General features: G+C 39.5%; 1 protein-coding gene across 4 annotated transcripts; it reads left to right on the forward strand.

The window, feature by feature from the left end:
• The first annotated feature begins 2,556 nt into the window (after window positions 1–2,556).
• Window positions 2,557–22,724, forward strand: CDKN2A (cyclin-dependent kinase inhibitor 2A). Of its 4 annotated transcripts, none has more exons than XR_008913255.1 (3): window positions 2,557–3,134; window positions 19,721–21,241; window positions 22,575–22,724. XR_008913255.1 is itself a non-coding variant. In NM_001032973.1 (3 exons), the coding sequence occupies exons 1-2, from the start codon at window positions 2,957–2,959 to the stop codon at window positions 20,008–20,010; spliced, it is 468 nt and encodes a 155-aa protein (NP_001028145.1). In that variant the 5' UTR covers window positions 2,884–2,956; the 3' UTR covers window positions 20,011–20,020; window positions 22,575–22,724.
• The last annotated feature ends 1,313 nt before the right edge of the window (window positions 22,725–24,037 follow it).

Below are 24,037 nucleotides of genomic sequence, written 5' to 3' on the forward strand. Positions count from 1 at the left end.
TACTGTATTCTAGGTGTAGGAAACATCATTGACCAAAAAAACAGTTGTGGGACAGGCCAGGATATATATGAGATGATAGGTAGTCCACTTTGGCTAGGTAAAGGAGAGTAATATGCAATAATGCAGGAAAAGTAGGGTGATCTGAGGTTGTAAAAGGTCTTGAATTCAGAACAAAGTAATTTGAAATTTACTGAGTAGGCCCTGGCATTCTCTGAGAAGAGATGGGGCATAACCAAAGTCCTGTGCATAAAAATAAATAAATAAATAAACTTGACACCAGGTGAAAGATGAATTTGAGATGGAGTTAGTATTAGAGACCATGGTAGGTATTTTGCACCATCCTTTTTTTTAAAAAACATTATTTTATTTGGTCATTTCCAAACATTATTAATTGGAAACAAAAATCATTTTCTTTTCTTCCCCCCCCCCCACCTGCACCATCCTTAATGAACATTAGAGTTCTTAATTTCTAAACTAATATTCAGTGTCCACTTAAAACTGGACACATAAAATCTGGCTCTGCATTACAGGAAGTCTGGGAATATGGGAATATCACCTGTGGAGCATATGTGTGAGAAAGACACTACAGTTCTAAGGCTGAACAAAATATATGGCCTATTGGGGGGGGGGGTATCTTGCTGCTACAATGTATCAACTTTAAATTTATAGATTTCCAGTACAATGAAAAGATCTCAGAATGTGGAGTCTAAAGGACCTGAATTCCAATCCCATTTTATCCAATTTCTATAAGTTTGTCATTGTTCTGTTGTGTCTGACCCCTGCTGACCCCATTTTTGGGGGAGTTTGGGGGGTTTTTTTTGGTCATTTCCTTATGGAGGTCATTTTACAGATGAGGAAACCAAGGCAAACAGGGATAAGTGACTTGCCCAGGGTCAGATTGTTAGTGTCTGTGACCAGATCTGAACTGAGCTCTCTTACCCCCTCAGTCTTTTTGACTCCAAGGTCAACACTCTACCCATTGGGCCATCCAGCTGCCCTATTCTGACCAACAATAAATTACTTCACCTCTCTGGGCCACAGTACTCTTTTTCATCAAATAAGCAAGCTGAACTTGACTTCTGAGTCGAGTCTAAAACTATGATCCTGATTGAGGACACTCCCCTAACAGGTGATTTTGTGTAGGTGCGGTGTTTATGGTATGCAAAAGTGTCGAAATCACCGAAGATACCTCCCAAACTCTCTTGTTTAAACCTACAAGGAGGAGGTAGAAGTAAATAACTTCTGTGGAAAGCCTCTCCTTTTTCCGGAGTGCTTGGCCTAGTCCCCAAATATCTGTCGAGTGGTTCCTTACCTCTAGGAAGCCCTTCGGAGAAGATCTGCTCTGAGCCGGACCCAGGGAGATCCAAGTCCGAAATGGACAAGAGGGAAGAAGCTTTGGGACACAACGCTAAGTGCTACGTCTCTATCGAACAGAGGCACGCACAGGAGTCAGCATGGGGTCTACAATTCTCTTTTCCTTAAGATCCGGGCAGGAGGGCTGGCAAGTCGAACTAAGCCCGAAGCTCCCTGACTGCCCAGAGGCGGTTCCGCCAGAAGTTCGGATTTGACTTCGGACCGAGCCTGAAAAGAAATCAGTCTCACGACTGGTCGATGGAAATACCCTCCCGCGTCCCAGCTGTTAAGGGAGCCTTCGTGTCCTGACCTCACCCTGCGGATTTCCCCACCCCCACCCCTACCCCTGCTTTTCCGGTTCGGATTTTTGCAGGAAAGGAGAAAGAGGCAAGAAAACGCGGAGGGAGAAAAGTCGCCGGAAAGAGGGCAAGAAGAAGGGATGACAGAAAAGTCCCAATGCTCGATGCAAATCTATACGCATAAAACCGAAAATAAAAATGGGTTTGGGACACCTTCTTTTGTGTCTGCTCTTTTAAAAGCAGAGCAGCCACACAGAATGACCCGGGCCTTTAGGGCGACTAGTAAGAGCTGAAGCCAAGGCGCGGCGGGGGAATGAAGAGGATTTTAGGAGAGTGGAACCGTGGGTGATAGAACAGAGAGAGGAAAGAAGGACTAGGCTGAGAGGAAAGAGACACGTCTTTGCATACCTAGTTTGTCCTCCTCAAAAGCCTTTAGATTCCGTTTCTCTGCAACTGCTGACGCTTCCCTATTTTACCCGCCAGAGCCAGCGCACGAAACTCGATTTACAGCGCCCAGATGTTAGTGCTGCCGCTCTAGGTAAAATGCACTTTTTATTTATTTGTTCCATCTACCCATCATTGCCCTACCCCACGCCTCTCTAAGAAATAGCAGTGTTTGTGCAGCCGTTTATTTCAAACTTGACCTCTAGCTCCTGATTGGTCAACGAATATAATCTAGGGAAAAGCTTTTTTTTTTCTTAATTCTAAACAAAAATGAGAAATTAGCGACTCTCCAGGATGAGCAAAAGGGAAGAAGGGATGAAGGGGGGCAGGGCCGGCAAAAGTTTGGATAAGGAGAGAGGGGCGGAGAAAATACAGCAGGAAGGGGCGGGGGGGAGGGGTAACCTGTGACTGGCGGAAATAAAACGGGGAGGGGGAGGAAGGGGAGGAGGAGAGAAGCGGGTGGTGGGGTGGAGTGAAGAAAGAGAGATGTTAGTAGAAAATGATGGGGAAGGTGGGGGGGAGGGAAGAGGGGGAAGGAAAAGAAGTTAAACCGCGGCCAGTCGTTTATGACGGATGAAGCGGCTCTTATTTCTTCTCCCCACTCCCAATTCTTGTCTCCACCCACCACCAGTGCCCTTAACTAACTTGCTTACAGTCAAAATTGCCCGAAGAAGCAAAGCGGATCTTGAGCAACGGGACTGCCGAAGAAGTTTCCCGCCCCTTCTTCTGCGTCGCTCTAGCCGCGCTTATATGTGCGTGCGCGCGTGTGGATGTGTGTTGGGGGGTGTGAATTGTCAGCCCTGTTGCAGGGTAAGCACAGCGGAGCCGAGGGTGCAGGGCCCGTAAACCCGAGCGAGAGAATGATTCGGAGGGTCAGAGTGACCGTGCGAGTGAGCAGAGCTTGTCGGCCCCACCACGTCAGGATTTTCGTGGCAAAGATAGTGCAGGCGCTGTGCCGGGCATCAGCCAGCATCAATCAGGGGACACCGTTCCAAGTCCTGCTGATAGTGAGGAAAAAACGTCATCGTGGAAGATCAGGTACGCAAAGACTATGGAGAAAACCCGTGAAAAGGGGGAGGAAAGGTGTTTATATGGCGTCTGATACACAGGTATATCCTTAGGACATAAACGAGCAGAAGCTAGAGACCCTCAAAGAGAAAAGAAGTTCCATGTCCATCCACTCCCTTGCTGTCCTTTTTTTATATCGTGTTTTTTTTTTTCTTTTAAATCTTTAGAATGAGATTTTAAAATCTCTGTGATATTGTGCTCAGTTCACGTAAAGTCCTGTTCTGTCCAGGCCAGGTAGTTCTTCCCCCTCCCCCCCCCCCATACTTTTTCCGTGAGAGTTATCCCAGAACTCCTCCGTGGAGGATTCTGATGCTGTTTTAGTGATCTGGGGCCTTCTTAATACCCAAGAACTAGTAGGAGTCTGGCTCGTTAGTGAAGGTGTATTTAATAATTTTCTGGATTTCTGAGTTGTTAGCCACGAAAATTTTTCACCATCTCAACTCCTTCATTCTTTAGAGTTGGCGCCTTCTACTAGCGTTTAATCCTTCCCCTTTTCTACAAGTTTTGGAGGGAAATAGGGATTAAGGCACCCGAAAATTTAACTACCTTGTGTAACCCCAACTGCCCAAGGGAGACAAACCTCGAAGAATTTTTTTCTTCTTCTGAAACTGTACATCCCCCTTGACAACCAGCAAGAGCCAGGCAGTTTTCTGGAAATAATTTGTTTTAATCAGTCTGTTTTCAATGATACACTGGATCTTATGTTTTACTGAGATCACGTTGTAAGCCTGTCGCTACATTATAAATAAGAAAGGTCATTAACCATCTTAATGTGACATTCTCCCCTAACTAGTCAGATTACAACACTACTAAATAAGGAATTTTATACTAGGCCCATTTGATCTACATGATGAAGGCAGCATGTTCACTATCGAGAGTAATTCAGTTCATTTCAGAACTCATTTAGAAAGGAAATTTTAGTCAGGATTGCAAAGCTACTTAACTGTCCTTGATAATAAACCGGAAAATAATATAGCCAACCCAATAATGAGGCCTATTATTTGAGTGAGCTCTCTTGTGATAGTTGCCCTTCCCTATAAAAATAAATTTTCTGTAAAAGCAAGAGGCAAAATTGCATTTTATTTTATATAAAAAATATAATTTATTTACTGTGACCTTTTTTCTTCAAAAAATAAAATTGAGGTTCTTGATATACATTTTTCAGTTTTGAACCTTAAGCAGAAAACATGAGATCTCACAACCATTAGCATACATGTCTACATACAAAGTCATTGATATCACAAGATAAATGGTATCCTACAGAATAGGTTAAAACCGGAGTAAATGTAAGGAAAAGGAATAATAGCAAAATCAGGTGCTTGGCTTTATTTAATAACTGTAAGGCCCTATTTCCTCTGTCTAATCGTAAATCTATATATGAAGACATGCAGTTTTCCATTATTGCATGCAAAATTAAAAACATAATAGAATTGCATTTCTGCATATATAGATTATAGATATGGTATACTATTGTTTGATCATTTTAAATTAATACAAATCACTTATGAACTATTGATATTCAAATAATTCCACAAAAGAGACCGAGCTGCTTATGGGAATAATATGAAACTGAATAAGGATTGGATTGTGATTTCATCCACACTAGGAGATCCTAGTAAGGCCTCTTCTGCCATCACAAGTCAGAATCTTCTCTGCCACTCATTGGTCTGAAAGAGTTTTCTGAAGCATTGAAAGGTTAAGTGACTTATCCAGAGTCATAAAACCTATGTATGTCAAATGTAGAAATTGAACAGGGATCTTTCTTTCTCTGGAATTAGTTTTTTATCCGCCAAACCATGTTGCCTCTGATAATATTGTATGTAACCAAATAGAATATTTTAGTATGAATAACTGTATTACAACAATTTAGGTATTTTAGATATTTAAAATGTGTATTGGTTTTCTTGGTGGAGCAACACCCATTCAATTATTCATTTGTGTTTAAAATTTGTTTTTACGATGGAATAGTAATGTCTTCATTAAAAAGTATGCATCCATTTTTTTGTATTTTTTAACTTTCAGCAAATATGTAAAATTATAAAAGCATATAGACAATATTTTCATAATTGTAGCTACAGATTCATATTTGGCAATTTCATACATATATATATATACACAAAGGGACAATTAAATACTTCTTTTAACTTAAGGATTGGATCTGTATTTCTCTAGGTGTAGGTAATTTTCTCCACTGGTGAAGAACATAACCTCTCTGCCATTTAGTTCTCATAAGAATCTTTGACTGAAAAAAAGTATCATTTTATATATGCCTACATCTTAAGCATGCAGATATAAATGTTTTAATGGAAATTCTGTTTTAAAAGTCAATTAAGTAATCATAATTCTGAGATTTTTGCATGGATAATTTTAAATGTCACATTATTGGAAGGATACATACATATGTGATATAAAAACTTTTATAGATGTTTATTATTCTTGCAATAAAAATACAATTAGTATAAATTGCACTTTATGTGTACATAATACAATTATTATGCAATTATAAATGCACAAATTCATGACATTTGAAGGACGTGTTTTGAACATGACATAGGATCTAGTTTTATAAATCTGAAATATTTTGCAGATATACATCACTGTTAAGTTATTGTGTGGTGACTAATAATTCTGTGACTACATTATGATCATTAAGTATAGAAGAGAATCTTTGTCCACAGTGCTTAAATCACTGCCTATAGTAAATTAAGCATGTACCCAATTTTTCTTTTATGTGTTCTTACCACATTAGAATGTAAGCTCCTTGAGGGCAAGAACTGTCTTCTTGCATGCCTTTCTAGTCCTAGAAAGTAGCACAGAGCCTGGCACACAGTAAAATGCTCTATTTAACACTCTTCCCCCACCACTATTCCCCAGCATAAGTTTTTAAATATGTTGCATTGGCGTAAAGGAATTGATATTATTTCCAAATCATTTGTCATGCATAGCTAAAACCCTGAAACTTTGTGGTACAATGGAGGAAATCTCCAAGTTGAGAATTAATGGAATTTGGTTCCTAACAGAGATCTGCTTGTGTGTGACCTTGAACAAGTCCCTTAATCACTCTCTGCCCTCAGTGTTCCCTAGAATGAGTTGAACCAAGTGATCTCTGTCCTCTCAATGATGCTTTAGAAGAAGCAATTCAATCTCTCGTGACATTTTATAATCTATATTGTTCAGGGTTGACCCTCACTACACTAAAAAATTAATCCACATAAATAATTTGTATAACTATGAAACCTGCAGTTACAGCAGAATTCTAAGACTATATCTGCTTTACTTGGGAAGGACAAAGGAGAAGGAAGTAGAGAAAGGAAGAAGACTCAAAGAGTTGAGACTACAGGCATTAAGATGTAGGCATATGTAAATGTATATCTATATATTTAAAATGCCTGCTTAGGAGGCTCAGCTAGGTGGCCCAGTGGCTAGAGAGCCAGGCCTGGAGATGGGGCTTCTGGGAATCAATATCGATTCTAAAACAGAAGGTGTGGGTATCTTTTAAATGCATATTTAGGGGAATCGTTGTAGTACCATCATTAGAATATGAGTTTGGACTAAGATCAGGTTCAGATCTAATTTCTAGCCCTTCCAAGGAGCTTGACCATGCGCAGGTCACTTATTTCTCGATGACCCGGGTCAATTTAAACACAGTAACTTGCAGATCATCTGGAATGTGTAGCTGGTGGGGATTTCCGAAAGCAGGCACCTTAGAGATGAGAAATCAGGTTTTGCTGCAAAATTGTTTTGTTTTCTATTTTTCAATTAAATCCGAACATTATCCCCTGAGGCCTCTGCAGACAGCGAAGGTTCTAGTTGCACTTGCTTTACTCCCTCTTCAGGCCTCTGACTCATTGTTCTTTTGAAGGATCTTTTCATGTCACTGTCTCCTTCTGCCCAAATATCCTTCAGGCTCTTGGACCTACGGGTCTGGAACCCATCCCTCCTCTGCCCATAAACCGAGTGTCGAAAAGGCCGGTTGCTGAGAGCTACCAGTGAGACAAAGAATTTCCTGGGAGCCCTTCGCGCTCTCGTTCACGGCTGCAGCACCCCTCTGTGGGACGGGATCAGTTCTTCAGAAGCCAAAGCCACACCAGGCTCTCCCTTCCCCACCGCCCGCTGCCTAACACAGACCCAGCCACCGCCCAAACTAAAAGCACTGACCGCGTCTGCAAAGGCTCTTCCATCTTCCTGGAGCCCGCTTTCCTCCTCGCTCTGCGCCCTGAGCTCCCTCTTACATCCACTCCCCAGCGCCCTGCTCTACGGCAGTCCCACCAAGGAGGGGCTGCCTCTCGGGCTTTGGGTTTTCAGAGTTACTCATCTGCGCCCACGCAGCCTATCTGCACCTGAATGTATATTTATGGGGCAATTAGCTCTCTAATGACTTTTGCAGGAAAAGACGCCGAGAGACGGGCTGAAAACTTATCTTGGGGCGGTGAAAGGAGAGCAAGTGCATTTCTGCCCGTCCCCGTATTTCCCCTTATGATTGTGAAAAGGGAGAGATGGAGTGGAAGAACTGATCCCCTAATAAAGCAGGACAACAGGGTTTTGCTTAGCTGTTGTTTTGACTTTGTGAAATGAAGGAGCCCAACACTTCCCATGATATAGCCAGAGATCTTTTTTTCATTTTTTATCTTTTCCCATATTTTTAAGAAGTTCTTTCTAGATAAAAGTATGGAAATAAGAACCTGTCAACTATCCTGTCTGTAGGCAAGTACACAATTGTTTTGGTTTTTTTTTTTTTAAGTCTTAAATTCATTGCTTCTAATACATGGCTCGAGGTACAGAACTGTGAATGTGGAACTCTTATGTTTGTTGTCAAAGCTGACTAATATGTTGATTAGTTGTGCTAAGTTTTATTTTTTCATTTCAAAAAAATATTTGGTGCAAGGGGCTGGCTCTCCGGGGAGGATAAAGTAGCTATAAAAGAAAAAAAAATCTTTTTTTTTTTTTTTAAGGAAAAAACCCTGACAGTTTTTTGGCCTGCCAGCGCCATTGTATTGCACCTGCATTTAAAATAAATTTTGCATTAAAATCTCCAAAGCAGAGTATGGAAAGGTCATTGAAGTTGAAAGCAAAAGAGTTGGGTTCCAGTCTATCTTCTACATATTGCAATTTTGTATTACATAGAACAAATGGCTTACTCTTTGAGAACCAAATATATAAAATGGATAGTTTATATTTTATGATAACCAAAGTCCCTTCTTGTTCTTGAGCCTATTATTACTATTTTTTTAACCTTTACGTTCTCTCTTAGTATCAGTTCTAAGATAGAAGAGTGGCAAGGGCTAGGCAATCAGGATTAATTGACTTGCCCAGGGTCACACAGACTACTGGCCTAATGCTCAATCCACTGAGCAACCTAGCTTTCCTAATTATTACTATTTAAAAGTATATTTTAAAAATTAAAAAATAAAAGTATATAAATAGTAATTTTAAAAAAATCTATGTGGATTCTAAAGTACAAAAATGCTTTTTACTATACCTACAGTAAAATACTCAGTTTATGTGAAAATTGTTACTTCTATTTTTGACTAGTTTTTTAGATAGCTTATTACAAATTGCAAAAATTCACATTGTCTTGGTGCTATGGATATATGTTAAAAGATTTTTTCCTTTATTTATGTAGTGAATAATATATTGAATTTTTGGGTAGTTTTTTTTTTTTTTTAACCCTTACCTTCCACCTTAAAATCAATACTATGTATTGGTTCCAAGGCAAAAGAGCAGTAAGGTCCAAGCCATGTGGGTTAAGTGACTTGCCCAGGTTCACACAGCTAGGAAGTGGCTGCCGTCATATTTGAACCCAGGACCTCCCATCACTAGGCCTGGTTCTCAATCCACTGAGCTACACAGCTGCCCCACATTGGTTTTGTTTTCGAAAATATTACTTTATGCTTGATCACAGTGACCTCTGTTTTTTTATTTTTGTAACAATTGCTTGGATGATTTGTTCGCCTCATTATTCTTCTCTGCCCCTTCACCCGCTACTCCCACCCAAATCTTCTCTCCTTTCCTATCCACAAACCTACCCAAAAAAAATTTTTGCTTCTGGGGAAAGTTTTAAATGAATGCTCTGGAATGGGTGTGGTCCACTGAACTCTTAGTAAATACAGAGCTGAATGCAGATTCAGAATTAAGCCCTAAATGAAGAGGAATAAAAAGAACTTCTAAAAAAGTTATAGATCTGGAAGAGAATATAAGTAAACTCATTCCTTTATGAAAGTAAAAATAGTTTCAATAAAATTCTTTGTCTGCACCATCACTGTCTATTCAAAGAGGTAGGTTTTTCTCTGTCTTGACTATATTTTCAATAATAAAATTTTTCAAAACAGAGCAATAAAGAAATTGGACATATGATTTTGTTTTTATTTCCTTGTTTCAAAATGCCCCATGTTCATGGTATGAAATATTAATAATTATATTAGGAGCATAGAGTGTCTGAGAAAGGCCACTGGGATCAGTGGAGAAAAAAAGTGGGCAAGAGTGAATCCCATCTTCACATTATCTTTTTGTCTGCCCAGTGGTCTGGCTCAGCACTTATTCTAAAGAGTTTTCACTCTTTAAGGAAACAGAATCACTGAGAGAACAATCACTTCCACCACTTGAAAAATTTTCCCATTCTGTAGAGTATATTTAACAGTTTGTCCATTATGAATGCATGGGGGGGGGCAACAAATACACACTATGCAATTGAATTTTACTCTGTATATGTTCTAAATGTTTCAAATAGTGGGGTGCCTTTTAGTTTTTTCAAATTTCAAACTAGAGTAAGGTAGAGAAATGTGAAAGAGGTCAGAGTGAGAAGTCTGGCTTATCACCCTAAATATTTGCTCAAGGACCTTTCTTTTGGTCACTTCCTGTGCCTTCCTCCACCTCGTGGGGACCAATTGTAATTTATAACTTTGCTTAAGACTGCCCAAGGGGCAGTCAGCCCTTTCTGAGTTGTCACCCACTTTAGCACATGGGTTGAGGACCTCTCCTACTTAGGCGTTAAGTGTATGTGTTTCTGATGATTAAATTTCAAAGTAGGTGAGGGGAGAGTTAATCCCAGCTTCACCACCCCCACTGTGATCCTTTGGGGAGACTAGTCTCCTCAATGGATCATTTGACATAATCATCTCATACCCCTAAAAATCTTCTAACTACAGGTGCATACAATATTGCACTTTCTAAAAGGAAACTACAATAGTTAGAGATAAGAGAAAAATAGGAGAAAGAGAGAGAGCACAAAACCAATGTTTGCTAGATGCAGTTACAAAAAGCCAATCCCTTTGGTGTAAAAGTTTACATTCAAAATAAATGTGTTCAACCCCCTTTAGTTCAATCAATTATACCCCAAAGTTCATTCTGGATCTTCTGATGCAGTGTAGGTTTCTGCAGGTATCTTTCTCCGAAAAGTTCATTTTCTGGACTCAAGGAGTTAGCAAGCTTCTTTTCCCGAGATTTTTCTCAAAAAAAATTGGATTTTGTGAAAATTATACACTACAGATAGCTATATTTCAGTCCTCCTTTTACCAATAACATATACTCAGCCCAACATTAAAAAATAGCATTTGACATTTAGATAGTGCTTTAAACTTCATAAATTCATACTTATTAGTTACTAGTCTCAATTTCCTCATCTGTAAAATGATGGGATAGAATTAATGATATCTAAAGATGACCATGGCTCATGAAAAGCTTGACTCAAGTAATTTAAATACTATTGTGGCTTTTTATTCAAAAGGCTCCAGTTAAAAACTCTATTCTGTCTTTTGACATTCACATAACCTTACATAAGTGGCATAATCTCAATGGACTTTAGCTCCCTTATCTACATATAAACTGAAAGGATATTACTAGATGGCATCAAAAGTCTACCTGCTTCTGGTATTTTATCATCTGGAATGGAATTTTACAAAATTTGATGGAGTCCAATAAATAAAAAATAAATAGTATTTCATGTAATTCTTCTTGGTACTTGATTTTTAGAACACTTGCTCTAAAAAGGGCATCAAAAATTTGAAGTAATGAGAGCCATGGATAGATGTGGGGTGGGGTGTAAATTTGAATGGGTAAAAGTAAGTTTTATTTGCACTACCCTTTGGCTTTTGTAATCCTAATTAGCAGCAACTAGGTGGCACAATGGATAGAGACCTGGGCCTGAAGTCACAAATACCTGAGTTCATGTCTGGCCGGATAAAATATTTTATTAGCTGCCTCAAGCCAAGCAAATCATTTAACCTTTGTCTGCACCAGTTTCCTGGAACTGTAAACTGGATAATAGCACCTAATATATGGAAAGCATTTAGCACAGCACCTAACACATTCATGTTTAATAAATGCTTGTCTCCTTTCTTCTTAGGCATTTTATTTGATGCATTTAAAAATATTATTCTAAGAAGAGATCCATTGGCTTCACCAGACTTAAAAGGGAGTGTGCCGGTCCAAGAAACACAAACATAAGGTTCAGAACCCTGTCTATAGGCAAATACCTCGTTTATTCATTCAATAATTCAATAAGCCTTTATTAAGTACCTACTACAAACCAGGCACTGTGATCCTCAGTAGGCATTGATTTTTCCAATTGACCACTTATTTCTGATTTGTAATTAACCTTTGTTATTAAAATGTTTTCAAAATAAATTGTCCATTTTCCTAAGTAGAATAAGCAGTCAGAATGGCTTAGTGAATAGAGGACTAGCCTTGAAGCCCAGATATGGGTCCAGGTCCCATTTCTGACATATACTAGCTGTATGATCTTGTGCAAGTCACTTAATTTTATTACTAAAGCAACTTTCTCTAACAGTATAATGGATAAAAGATACTGATCTGCAGTGGAAGAGGGAATTTCCTCATCTGATTGTACCCTTTCTATACCAGTGAAATCACAGATCCTATCTTTATCCTAAATAATTAAAGCATAGTTCTAGAGAAAATTAAACGTTTAATGAGAAGTAGTGTTTCCTCAGATTCAATAATAGAGGGTTCATAAAAATAATATAAGACTGCATGTCTACATTATTACATAATTATCCTTCTCTCTGACCTTTCTCCTCCCTCGGGCACCCCAAAAGGCAAGCCATCTTTACCTATGAGCTCTGACCAGTCGGATCATAAATTTAAAGCTGCATGGGCATTCAAAGTCATGTATTTAGTTCAATCTCCATATTTAAAGATGAGGAAACTAAAGCTAGGTGATTTGCTCAATGACACATTGATAATAAATGGCAGACTCTAGATTCAAACCCAGGTTCCCTGAGTCCAAAGGCAGCATTTCCTCCACCTCGTTATATGCTTTTTTGTTGTTGTTGTTCTTCTACCAAATAATTTCCTATCTGTTTGATAATGCCTTGGTTTATTTAAATAGCCATCATTGCATAGAAACAATTTTTCTAAACTGGAATAACATCCAAACTGAAACAAAAGAGCACTAATTTATAACTATTCAAGTTTAAATGAGATATTAGAACCTTTCCTGATTTGAAAAAGGGAGAGAAGGTGTTAACGATAAGAAAAGCATTGAAGAACTGAAAGGGAGAACTTTCCCTTTCAACCTACCTAACTACTTTCTACCTACCTTAAAGCTCTTCAGGACATTTTATTCTGTGTAATAAGGTAAATTCTCTGAAAATATCACTTCAGACTCTTTTCTCCTTAACAGATTCTTAAGTCTCTCAGAAAGGAATTTCTTAATTCTGTGGACCCCACAGAAATTTGTCAACTCTCTAGATTCTTTTAAAAATCTCATAATGATTCAAGGAATCTAACTTACCCTCTCAGTAGAGAAAATGAAATTTATTGTACCCAAAAATCCTGAGCCTGGAGCTGCTTACTGATGTTATATGAAAAAAAAGGCAAATAAAGGTTACTTACCATAGTATGGAGGCTCAAGTATTATATTAGGAATCAGGAGAATACCTGCATTCAAATTATGCTTATAACAATAGCCATTTTTACTTCTCTAAGCACAATAAAGTGAGTATTCATGTCTCTAGCATCTACTTCATAGAGTTATTTTATTCAAATGAGATTATTTACACAGGGTGTCCCAAAAGTCTTAGTGCAGTTTTGTGCTTTTTTTAATGTCATAAGGCATTTTTTAAACTGTCGTAGCACAGTTTCTTGATTCTGTCTCTCAAAAAGGAACTACTTAGTTCTGTGGACCCTACAGAAATCTCATATTCAGACTTGACAGTTGGTTCTCTCCAGATACTAAAAAACTCAAAATAATGACCTTAGGCTATTGAAGGAATCTACAAATAATATTTAATTAATTTATTTTTAATTAACCATTGACAAATTATGCATTGAAAGATTCTGTTCTCTTCATTAAGGTGTTAGAGAAGTATCTGTTATATACTACCAACAAAATAGCACTGATAATAATTAAAAACTGTTCATAACATTGAACAATTTGCTCACTATTTTTCTCCTGGATCATGTGCTGCTAGATGATTAAAAACTTCTAGAAAAAGATGGTAATATCAAAATGCTGCTATATAAACACAGGTTTAGGAAGAGTTCTTTAAAATCTCCAGAGTTGAATTAGAATTAGGTTATTGATAAGATTTACTTTCAAACTTGAAGTGTATTTCATGGAACTCAAAAGAAAAGCAGAAAAACTTGTTTTAAATTGATGCTACTACTATAAAGATACATCTTTAAATTAAAAAATGCTAGTTGCTCAAATATTGCTTATCTTTGAGGCCTCTAAAACTGTTTTCTTGTGTCCAGCAATATTTGACTAGAGGAAAGTGGGATGTAGGAGAGAATGGTTTAGGAATATAAATATTTATGACACTAAATGTGCACACAAGCACACACACACACTCCATAGTTTGTGATAGACAAAAGGAGAGAAATCCAGGTCGGGTCTGACATGTATCCTAGATTTTGAAAGAGTGTGTTTCAAAAGGTTTATAGGAAAAATGAATATGATGCCACAGATTAAAATACTTTAAGGGAAGTCGGCCCAAGAATGAAAATACACAAATGGAAACAATTGCAATGAAGAAAGGAAATGATATTTGCATAAGAAAATCATTGTGATCGACAGGGAACTTAGTTTCTTAGATGTAAAAGAGAAATGTACAGAGTGTGGAAGAAAGGCCAAATAACAGCACAACTTTCTAGATATTATCATGAATTGCTAAAAACTCAAAATGGTCTTAGACTGTTGAAGGAATCAAAGAGCAAAACTTTTTAAATTTTTAAAATCTCAATTAGAAGATGAAAATTCAAGGAAAGTATAGTATCCTTAACAGAAATACCCAGTGTTTATTTTGTTCTTATTTTCTCTGCAAAGGAAAATAACCTTTGCACTGGAAAAGCAGTACAAAAAATGACTAAAAGGGAGTTGATACCCAAGATAAGGAGAGCATCTAGCTTCCCGGGGTGAATTCAAGTCATCAGATTCAGATGAACGACGTCTTCTGGCAGTTGAAGAGCTGCCAGAAGTGATGGTTGAGCCACTACCACTAGTATTCAAAAAATCATAGAATATAGGAGAAGTCTCGCATGACTGAAGAAGGATCAAAATCCTGATTTTCCAAAGAGGATAATAGTTTCTGATAAACCAGGAGGAAATAATCAATAGCCAACATTCATAGAGAGCTTTAAGGTTTGCAAAGTGCTTTGCAAATATTATCGCATTTTATTCTTATAACAGCCCTTGGTGGTAGGTGCTATTCTTATTTTCCGAGTGAGGAGGGAACTAAGGCAGAGAGGGTAAATTACTAAGACAGAGTCAAAGAGCCAGTAGCTGAGGCTAGATTTAAGCTTCTCTTCCCAACTCAAGATCCAGTGCTTCATCCCCTGTCATCTGGCTGCCTCCTTTTAAAAAGGATGGTTAGAGATGATTGGTGAGGAACTGGAAAGGGATGTCGTGTTTACAAAGTGCCAGCATCGTTTCCTTTACCATAGCTTGTGATAGTCTAAGCCGGTTTACACTTTTAACAGGATTACTAAACTAGTAGATTGAGATTTCTATTGAAAGCCAGCCGCTAAGAAAAGTTAGAGAACTGAGAACAAAGCCTTCCTTACTTTTTGGTAAATTTCCTCTTCTCTTCCCTAGCAATACTGACTGACTCACCAAGCTCCCTCCTCCCTGATTCGCTCTACCTCGCCCGCTTCCGTCCCGCAAACTCCCGCCCCCTCCTTAGTATTGTTAATATAGGATCGTGTAAAAAAAATCGCGCAAGGGTTGCAACGGTTCTCAAATCCGTTAAGAAGGAAGGAGAGGTTAAGGAGTTAATGGGGATAGTGGAAAAGAAGGAAGGGGGGCTAGAGAGAAATCGGGCTTTGTTCAATTCAGAGGGAAGTTGTGAGGGTGCAAAGTGTGGCAAAGAAGCCAGCATGCACACAAAGCACGAATCAGAGGAAAGTTTTTCCGGAGAGAAACTGACTGAAGCTGCAGCTAGAGGTCGGACTGAAGTGGTAACCGAGCTTCTTGAATTAGGGACTAACCCGAATGCCGTTAACCGCTTCGGCAGAAGCGCCATTCAGGTAATGGGGGAGAGGAAGCATTCAAGAATGGAGGTGGTGGAAAGGATGGAGGTTGGGGGGGGGGGGGGGGAGGAGTTCGACCGAGCTCCCTAAAAAGAATTAATTTAAGGCTTTAAAGAATGTAGTATTGATTCGAATTATTCACGGTGTGGGGGGGAAAGGTTTTTTAAAACAGAGTTTTTAAATGCATTCGCTATTGAGTGATGTATGTTTCCTTAAAATGAAGTACAAAAATAGGTAAGGATTCCAAAGGATGAAATGGAAAGAATCATTCATATCATTCATATATGTATATATATGCATAAATACAAATGGAAAAAAATGTTTTCCTGACTCCAAAACTTCTACAGAATATAAAATTGCAGTTCATCCGGAAGAAAATTAACAATGATAAATATAAAAGTTATCTGCTAAAAGCCTAATTTATTGTAGGTCTCAGGCATAGGAGAGAGGTGAAGATATTCTGTTTGAGGAGTGGATGACCGAATGATAAATAATCAGATATTATGGAAAGGATAGATTAAATACTATGGTTATATTCGATGCTTTTCAAAATGTGAAATCGAGAGTAATAATTGGCACCTCTCAGGTAGAAGCTGTCTACTTGCCAAAAGTACATTATGGCTGCCAATTTCCATTAAAAATTATTTGTCCTAGTAAATGTTGTATCTATGCATTTTAATGTTTTGTTTTAAATATATCCGTGAAACAAAATGTATTCCTTTTTGGAAAATAATTTTGAGAAACTGAAAAAATTTGCTTTTGAAAAGAGTTGAGTCAGGAACAGAAAATGGATAAGCTTATATTTTGAAACAATTTATTAAAATGCAATCTTCAAAAAGACAGCATTTAAATTGCCTTCTTTTACAATCGAAAGAATACAAGGCATCCAGAATCTTGGGTGCAACCCAACCGTTTGGTCAGATTTTTGGATTCAGATAAGACATCTGGAAAGATTAGCTGCTATTTACTTTGTTGAAAAGAACTCCATGAGAGCAAAATTATTTTGAGTTTTTTTCAAACACTTCCAACAAATCGTTTGAGATATTATGACTGTACATGGTAGTGCTTCTGCCTTTTTTATGAAGTAAAAAGAATTATGGCAAAATTATTTTCTGTAGAGGTGAATGAGAGGTGATACAATGATCATAAATGTAGCATTTTACTTTCTCTTGAATAGTTAACTTGGTTCCCCCTAGATTACCATCTAACCTTGTTTTAAAAAAAAATGTTTGTTACATTTAAGTACCCTTTTAACACCCTCTCCTCTCTTCCACTTTAGAAAAAGCATCATTCCACCAAAAGATATAGCTATACATAAAACCATGTCTTACTTATTTCTAATTATCACTTCTTTTTCTGGAGATGGACTATATAAGTAATTCTTCAAACTATATTTCTATTGCTGTATGTAATACTCTCTTGATTCTGCTCCTTTCATTCTTCATAATTACATGTCTTTCCATGTTTTAGCAAAATTCATCTGTTGTCATTTTTCCTGGCACAGTAGTATTCCATCATAATCACATGCCACAACTGGCTTAGCCATTCCCCAATAGATGGGCATTTCTCCAATTTCCAGTTCTTTGTTTTCACAAAAAAAAAAATAAATAAAAAGCTGCTATAAATATTTAAGAACAGACAAGTTCTTTTTTTTCCCCCCCTGATCACCTTGGGAAACAGACCTAATCTTGCTATGGGTGGATTTATGGGCATACATAGTTTTATAATTATTCACTGGGCAGAATTCCTTATCAGTCTCCAAAATGGTTGGATCGGTTCATAATTCCACCAACAGTATATTTATTAACATACTCATTTTTTCACATTCCCTTTAACATTTTATATTTTGCCCTTTTATCATTTTAGTCAATATAGGAGTGAGATATCTCAGAGCTGTTTTCATTTGCCTTTCTCTAATCAGTAATCATTTAGAGCAATTTTTTCATAGCTTTGATGTCTTCATCCAAAAACTGTCCATATCTTTTGACCATTTTACCTGTTGGGGAGCGGCTCATGTTTATAAATGAGGCAAAGTTCTCTATATGTTTTAGATATGAGACCTCCATTTGAAAAACTATAAAAAAAAATTTTCCCAGCTTAATTCTTTCCCTTTTTTAAAAAATGGCTTTTAAATCCTTACCTTCCATCTTGTAATCAATACTGTGTGGTTCCAAGGCAGAAGAGCCAGCAGTAAGGGTCTTTTATCTTTAGACGTGGCTCTCAATCTACTGAGCCATCTAGCTGCCCCCTACTGCTTTCCTTCAAATTTTGGTTAAATTAGTTGTTTTGTACAAAACCTTTTCAATTTAGGGTAGTCAAAATTTTCCATCTTACACCTCACAATGCTTTATATCACTTATTTATTCATCAATTTTCTCCTATCTATTAATACAATAGGTAATAGGTTTCCCGTTCTCCTAATTTGCTTATATCTCCCTTCATACCTTAGTCTTGTATCCATTTTTATCTAATCATTGCAAATGGTATAAGATATTAGTTCAAATCTAGTTTCTGCCAAATAGCTTTCCAGTTTTCCTAATGATTTTATTAAATAGTGAATTCTTATTCCAAAAATTTAGATCTTGACTCTTTGTTATATGTCTGTTCTGTTCCACATATCTACTTTTCTATTTCTTAGCAAGTACCACATAGTTTTTATAATTACTGCTTTCTAATATGATTCAAAATTGAGCACTGTTAGACCACCTTCATTGACATTTTTTCAATTCCTTTGCTTTTCTTGCCTGTTGTTTTCCCAAATGAATTCTGTTACTTTTTATAGTTCATTAAAAAACATTTTTGGTAACTTGATTGGGATGGCATTAAATAATAAGATAAGTTTAGAAAGGATTGTCATTTTAATTATTTTGCCTTTGCTCACCCATGAACAATTAATATTTCCCTAATTATTTAAATATGATTTTATATAAAAATGTATATGTATATATACTTAACATGTCATGTAAAATCATTTTATAATTATGTTCATATAGTTTCTGTGTTTGCTTTGGCAGATATACTCCTTGGTATTTTAGTCTATCTATGATTAGTTTAAATGGGCAATCTCGTATATCTTCTTGCAGGACATTGTTGGTGACATTAAAATGCTGATAATTTATGTGGGTTTATTTTATATTCTACTTTGCTAAAATTATTGATAGCTTCAACTAATTTTTAGTTTAATCCCCAGGAATATATATTACATAGATATACAAGTATAGATATAGATATATCATCTGTGAAAGGACATAGTGAAATTGACTACTTCTTTGCCCATTTTTATTCTTTCCATTTCTTTTTCTTGTCTTGCTGATATTGCTGGCATTTCTAATACATATATTAAAATTAATGATAATGGATGTCCTTTTTTCATTCCTGATCTTATAGGGAAGACTTTTAAATTCCCCATTACAGATGTTTGCTGATGGCTTTAAATATACACTTATTATTTTAAGAAAAATTTCATTTATATCAATGCTTTCAAGTGTTTTTAATGAATGGAACAGATGTTAGAAGTCCTCAAGAGCTTGGATTTCACTTACAACTAGGAAACTGAAGCCCTAAGAAATAATCTGACTTATATTAGATCACAGAGATAGTTTTTGTTCTGGAACTGTAGTTCTTTTCACTAAGTTTAGTTCATCCAATCTCCATGAGTCTAGATTCCCCAAATTCCCAATAGTGTGCTCCATTTTCAAGAGCCCTACACACCTTTCAGATCCTGTGTGGTAAGATCCTAGGGTCAATTCTTTACCGCTTTAATAATTTTGTGATCTCACAGACGTGTACTCCTTTCAGCAACTCTAATTGGAACTAATCCATGAGGTCTCGTCTGGTAATATTGTCTGGGCAACTCAGAGGGCATGTCACTTAAAAATTAAAATGAAATGCAGCCCTTGTTCCCAACCCCACAGTGCCTTAGCTAAATACACTGCCAGCTCTCAGTGTGACCTACGACAAAAATGGAAGCTTACATCCATCCTAAAGTTTCCTTCCTCTTTGCCGTTTCTATATGCCAGTTTCCCAGGCCTGCGTTGTGACTGTGTCCAACCCTGCCATGTGTCCTCTAGGTCATGATGATGGGCAATGTACGCCTGGCAGCAATCCTGTTGCAGTACGGGGCGGAACCCAACACCCCAGACCCGACAACCCTCACCCTGCCAGTCCACGACGCTGCCCGGGAGGGCTTCCTGGACACTCTGATGCTGCTCCATCGGGCAGGGGCGCGGCTGGATGTCAGGGACTCCTGGGGTCGCCTGCCTGTGGACCTCGCAGAGGAACAAGGACACCACCTCGTGGTCGCATACCTGCGCGAGGTGGTGAGGGACGCCTGAATGATACGGTCCAGGAGGCTCAATAGGATCTTCCAGGTGAGAACGAAATGGGGGGGAAAAAAAGTGCGTGTGTGCGGAACCTCCGCCATTGCTTTTCCTCTCCCCTAGGAGCACCAAGTTAAGTATGCTAGCTGCCATTATACGAGTCTGTAAAGCTTGCAAATAGCATTCGTTTTTCACCACAACCAGGGAGGGAGGTTCAGTTGTCCTGAAGTGCAGTAATGTGTGTCTCCAGCCAGCTTGGAACAAGGTTCCCTGATTTCAGGTCCAGCATGAACAAGACTCCTGCCAAACCCTTTAAGACGAAAAATGGTGTTCTCGGGAAAGCGTTTGCTGTCACAGAGCAGGGAGGTGGCAAGTGCAGGTCGCAGGGAGACACGAATGTCAGAAAAACAAGTTTGTGAGTGACTAAAAAGTTCATATCGCCTTCAGCGTAATTTACAGGGTGACTGCTGCACAGCTTTACTCCCCTTCCTCCGCGGTGGCCTCCTGATAATGCTGATACTCAGCTACCAAATCATTCAAGGTGCTTTCTGCTTCAACGAATTCCATGGCATCCATGCCCTTTCCGGTGTCCCGGCGTGGGGAAGCCTTTCCGCCAAACATGGCCGGAAACTGCCCAGAAACGCACTTCCCAGGCTTTTGGGTGGCAACTCTGTTGCCAACGCAGGGGGCAGACCTCTCCTGGCCCCGGGCTGGGAAGTCACGAACGGCCGTTTGGGGTTGGAGATTCATTCCCCAAAGGAATGGCCGTTCTTGTTTTTGGATATTGCGCATCAGCTCCTGTACGTCCTTCGTGGGGGTATGGCTCTGAGCACCGCGGCGGTCCCGTAGCGCCCGTGCCCAGATCCCCAGGCAGCCGGGAGATCTGTAGAGCGTTCAGCATGACTCAAAGCCCGTCCTAATGAAGACGGGCTTTTAGAGGCTGTGCGCAGTGAGCCATCAGTCACCGCGCAGTTTATTGAGAGAGAAAGGGAAAACCCCGGGGGGATCCCAGCCGTCCTAGACCCGACCCGGCCCGGCCCGGCCTCAGTGGGAGCCCCCTCGCCGACTCCCACAGAATTCCGTTAGAACCCTTGTCTATTAGAGGTTCTAATGCCCATGAGCACGCAGATGGCTGGACGCTGCTCGGGGTTCCAGGAGAGGTTCACGGAAACTGGGAGCAGGGCAGACATGGACGTCTGAGAGTGTAGCCTGAGAGGGCTCGTCCTAAACCCCTTCTGTGGAGAGGCGTTGGTCGCTTCTGCTAACAGATAAGTACGTGACTGCTGTCTCATTCCCCTGGGGAATGGGGCGCGGCAACCCCAGGAGGGGCTCGTTGTCCTGGGCTCCTGCTATGTTCGTTTGGAGACGTGAGTAACCATTGCCTGGAGAATGACACCCTCATTCCTCACTCCACACACAGACGAGAGCGAACCCCGTCGGGGCCCAAAAGTCCGGGGTTCAAAGGCAGCCTTAGAGCAAGACAGACTTTGTTAACAGCGGACAGAGCTGGTAACTGTTACCACGCCCCCCAGGCAGCGGTCTAAGACTATACATTGCAGCGCGTTGGTTTCGGTGGGCTGAAGCCCTCACCAGCCTGTCCTACGTCTTCCCCACCCCAATTCTGTAGAAACAGCAGGCTCTGGGAGGGCCTCCTCATTCGCCGTGCTTCTTCCTTGCATCCTATGGATGGAGATGCCCAGAGAGAGCCGGTGGGATCTGTAGCCGAGCCAGCACCTTTTGTAAGGCCGAAAAGAAAAGGACTTCAGCCAGCTTTTCCCCAGCCTTTCTCATTGTCTCCTTGAGCTTTGCCCACTCCCCCACCCCTCCCGGACCGCCGCCGCCACCACCCGGCAATGGTCCTGGGTAATGAAGTGTTGGGGGCGGGGAATCCACAAACCGATAGCCTCGGAGGACCCCTGTCCGGCCGAGGGACGCACGGCTGCCCCAGGCTGTTAGTGCTGCAGTTAGGGGCGCTCTGGCTCGGTTAGAAACGGGTTTTCTCGCTGTACTCAGGGTATGATGGGGGAGGGGGCCAAGGCCGGGGAGACGGACTTCGGAGCAGCGGCTCGCCCTTTGGTTCTTGTTTTTGAACACCTCGGGTTGATCAACAGACTAAGCGCCTCCTTTTGGGCCAAGCAGGGTGCTGAGCGCTGAGAATACAAAAATAAAATAGAATTCTGACCTTCGAGGAGCTCACGGTCTAATTAATGAGGGAAATAACAATCCAAACAACTTCCACAAATAAGATCTATACAAGATAAGTGGATGATAATCAAGAGAAGGGATGAACCAGTATTAAGGAAAATAAGGGGGGGGGGGGGGCTCGGCCAGATGTCGATATAGATGTGTACACACGCACATGCACATGTACATGCAGGCTGCAGATATAACGAAACTGATGCTTGATGGTTTTTTTTTTGTTTTTGTTTTTTTTTAAATAGGGGAGGGGGTGGGGATTGTGCAGCTCCTGGCAAGGCAGTAAGAAGAGCTTTAAATGCAAGCTAATTCTCGGGCTCTTTTCGTAGAACTCGGACGGTATAAAGAATGTCATTTGGCCACTAATCTTATGGAGTTTTCTCTTCTTAAACAGCCTTTTCTTTTGCAGATTACAATGTACTCCGTAACTTGGAAGACGTGCTAAAAAGCTGGAAGATCGAGAATTGCCTGGAGCTGCTTGCTCTCCGTCTTCCCAGGATCAGCTTCAATACATTGCCTTGCTTTGCATAGTGATTAAATAAACTTGCTTCTCTCTGAAGCTCTGAAACAGAAGTCGATCATTCTTACATCGTCGGGTGCTCATTACGCTTTGGCTCCAATTAGAGGTGTGTATGGGTATATATGGATTTAGGGAGGAAGAGAAGGAGACCGAGAGAAAAGAGGCATATACTATATACAAATATATTTGAATGATTTCCATGGCTTTTTCATTTGAGTCATTTGTTAGGGTTTCCTTGCAAAGGGAGCCACAGAAATCAGTCCTCTCTGCACTTTTATTTACTTAGTAGTAATATCTACGTTTTGCTAGATCCTGGAGAAGATAAGGGGTTTGGTCCTTCAGTTCAGTTAAGTAAACATTTCTTCAGTGCCTATTCTGTTCAAGACAAAAACCTCAGCCCTATCCTGAAAAGGTTTATCTTCTATTGGAATACAATTCTTACTCAAGTAAGAAAATGCAAACTATTTTCAAAATAATTTCAAGAGAGAGAATGCCAATAGCTGGGGACATTTTTTAAAAATGTGTAGGCTGTGATCTCTGCACTGTGCTTTGAAAGCAGGTAGGGATTTCTGGCGGCTGCTAGGTGGCCAAGTGATTAGAGTGCTGGGCCTGAAGACAGATCTTGAGTTCAAATCTGCCCTTAGACACTTAACTAGCTATAAGACCCTGGGCAAGACACCTGTTTGCCTTCCTTTCCTTATCTGTAAAATGATCTGGGGAAGGAAATGGCCAACCACTCTTTCCCCTTTACTAAGAAAACCCCCAAATGGTGTCACAAAGTCAGATACAACTGAATAACAAGAGGTTCTAGGCGTGTTAAGCAGAGGCAATGCATCCTAAACAGCCTGTGTAAACCACTGAGACAAGAAATGTAACACTACTGATGAACAGCTAGCAGACCCATTTGTCTGGAAAAGAGATTGCATGAAGAGGGAAAATAGGAAGAAAGACCCTAAAATTACCTAATAGGCAGATTGTGGAAGGCTTTAAATGTTTTAAATGATGGGTGGAAGATGTTGTACTACTTTTTTGTTGTTTTGTTTTTTTTGTACTCGAGAGGCAGTTTGGTAGTTAGCCACAGAATCCAGAGGACCTGGTTCAAATTCCTGCTTTGACTCCTACTTGTTGCTATACTGAACAAGTCATACCTTCTCAGTGTTCCCCAAATTTCCAGAAATTCTTTAAAATTATAATTTGCAGAACAAGTGCTAATCTCTTACATTGAAAACACATGCAGAAGAGTCACTATGACCAAAAAGTTCAAGAAGCCTTAAGCTTTAATTCACTCCTCTTTTTACATTCTAATCAAGTGCACAGTTCTATTTCTTTTCCAAGATATTCCTGTCCTCACC

The sequence above is a fragment of the Monodelphis domestica genome, chromosome 7, assembly GCF_027887165.1.
Source record: "Monodelphis domestica isolate mMonDom1 chromosome 7, mMonDom1.pri, whole genome shotgun sequence".
In the NCBI taxonomy this organism is placed as follows: domain Eukaryota; kingdom Metazoa; phylum Chordata; class Mammalia; order Didelphimorphia; family Didelphidae; genus Monodelphis; species Monodelphis domestica.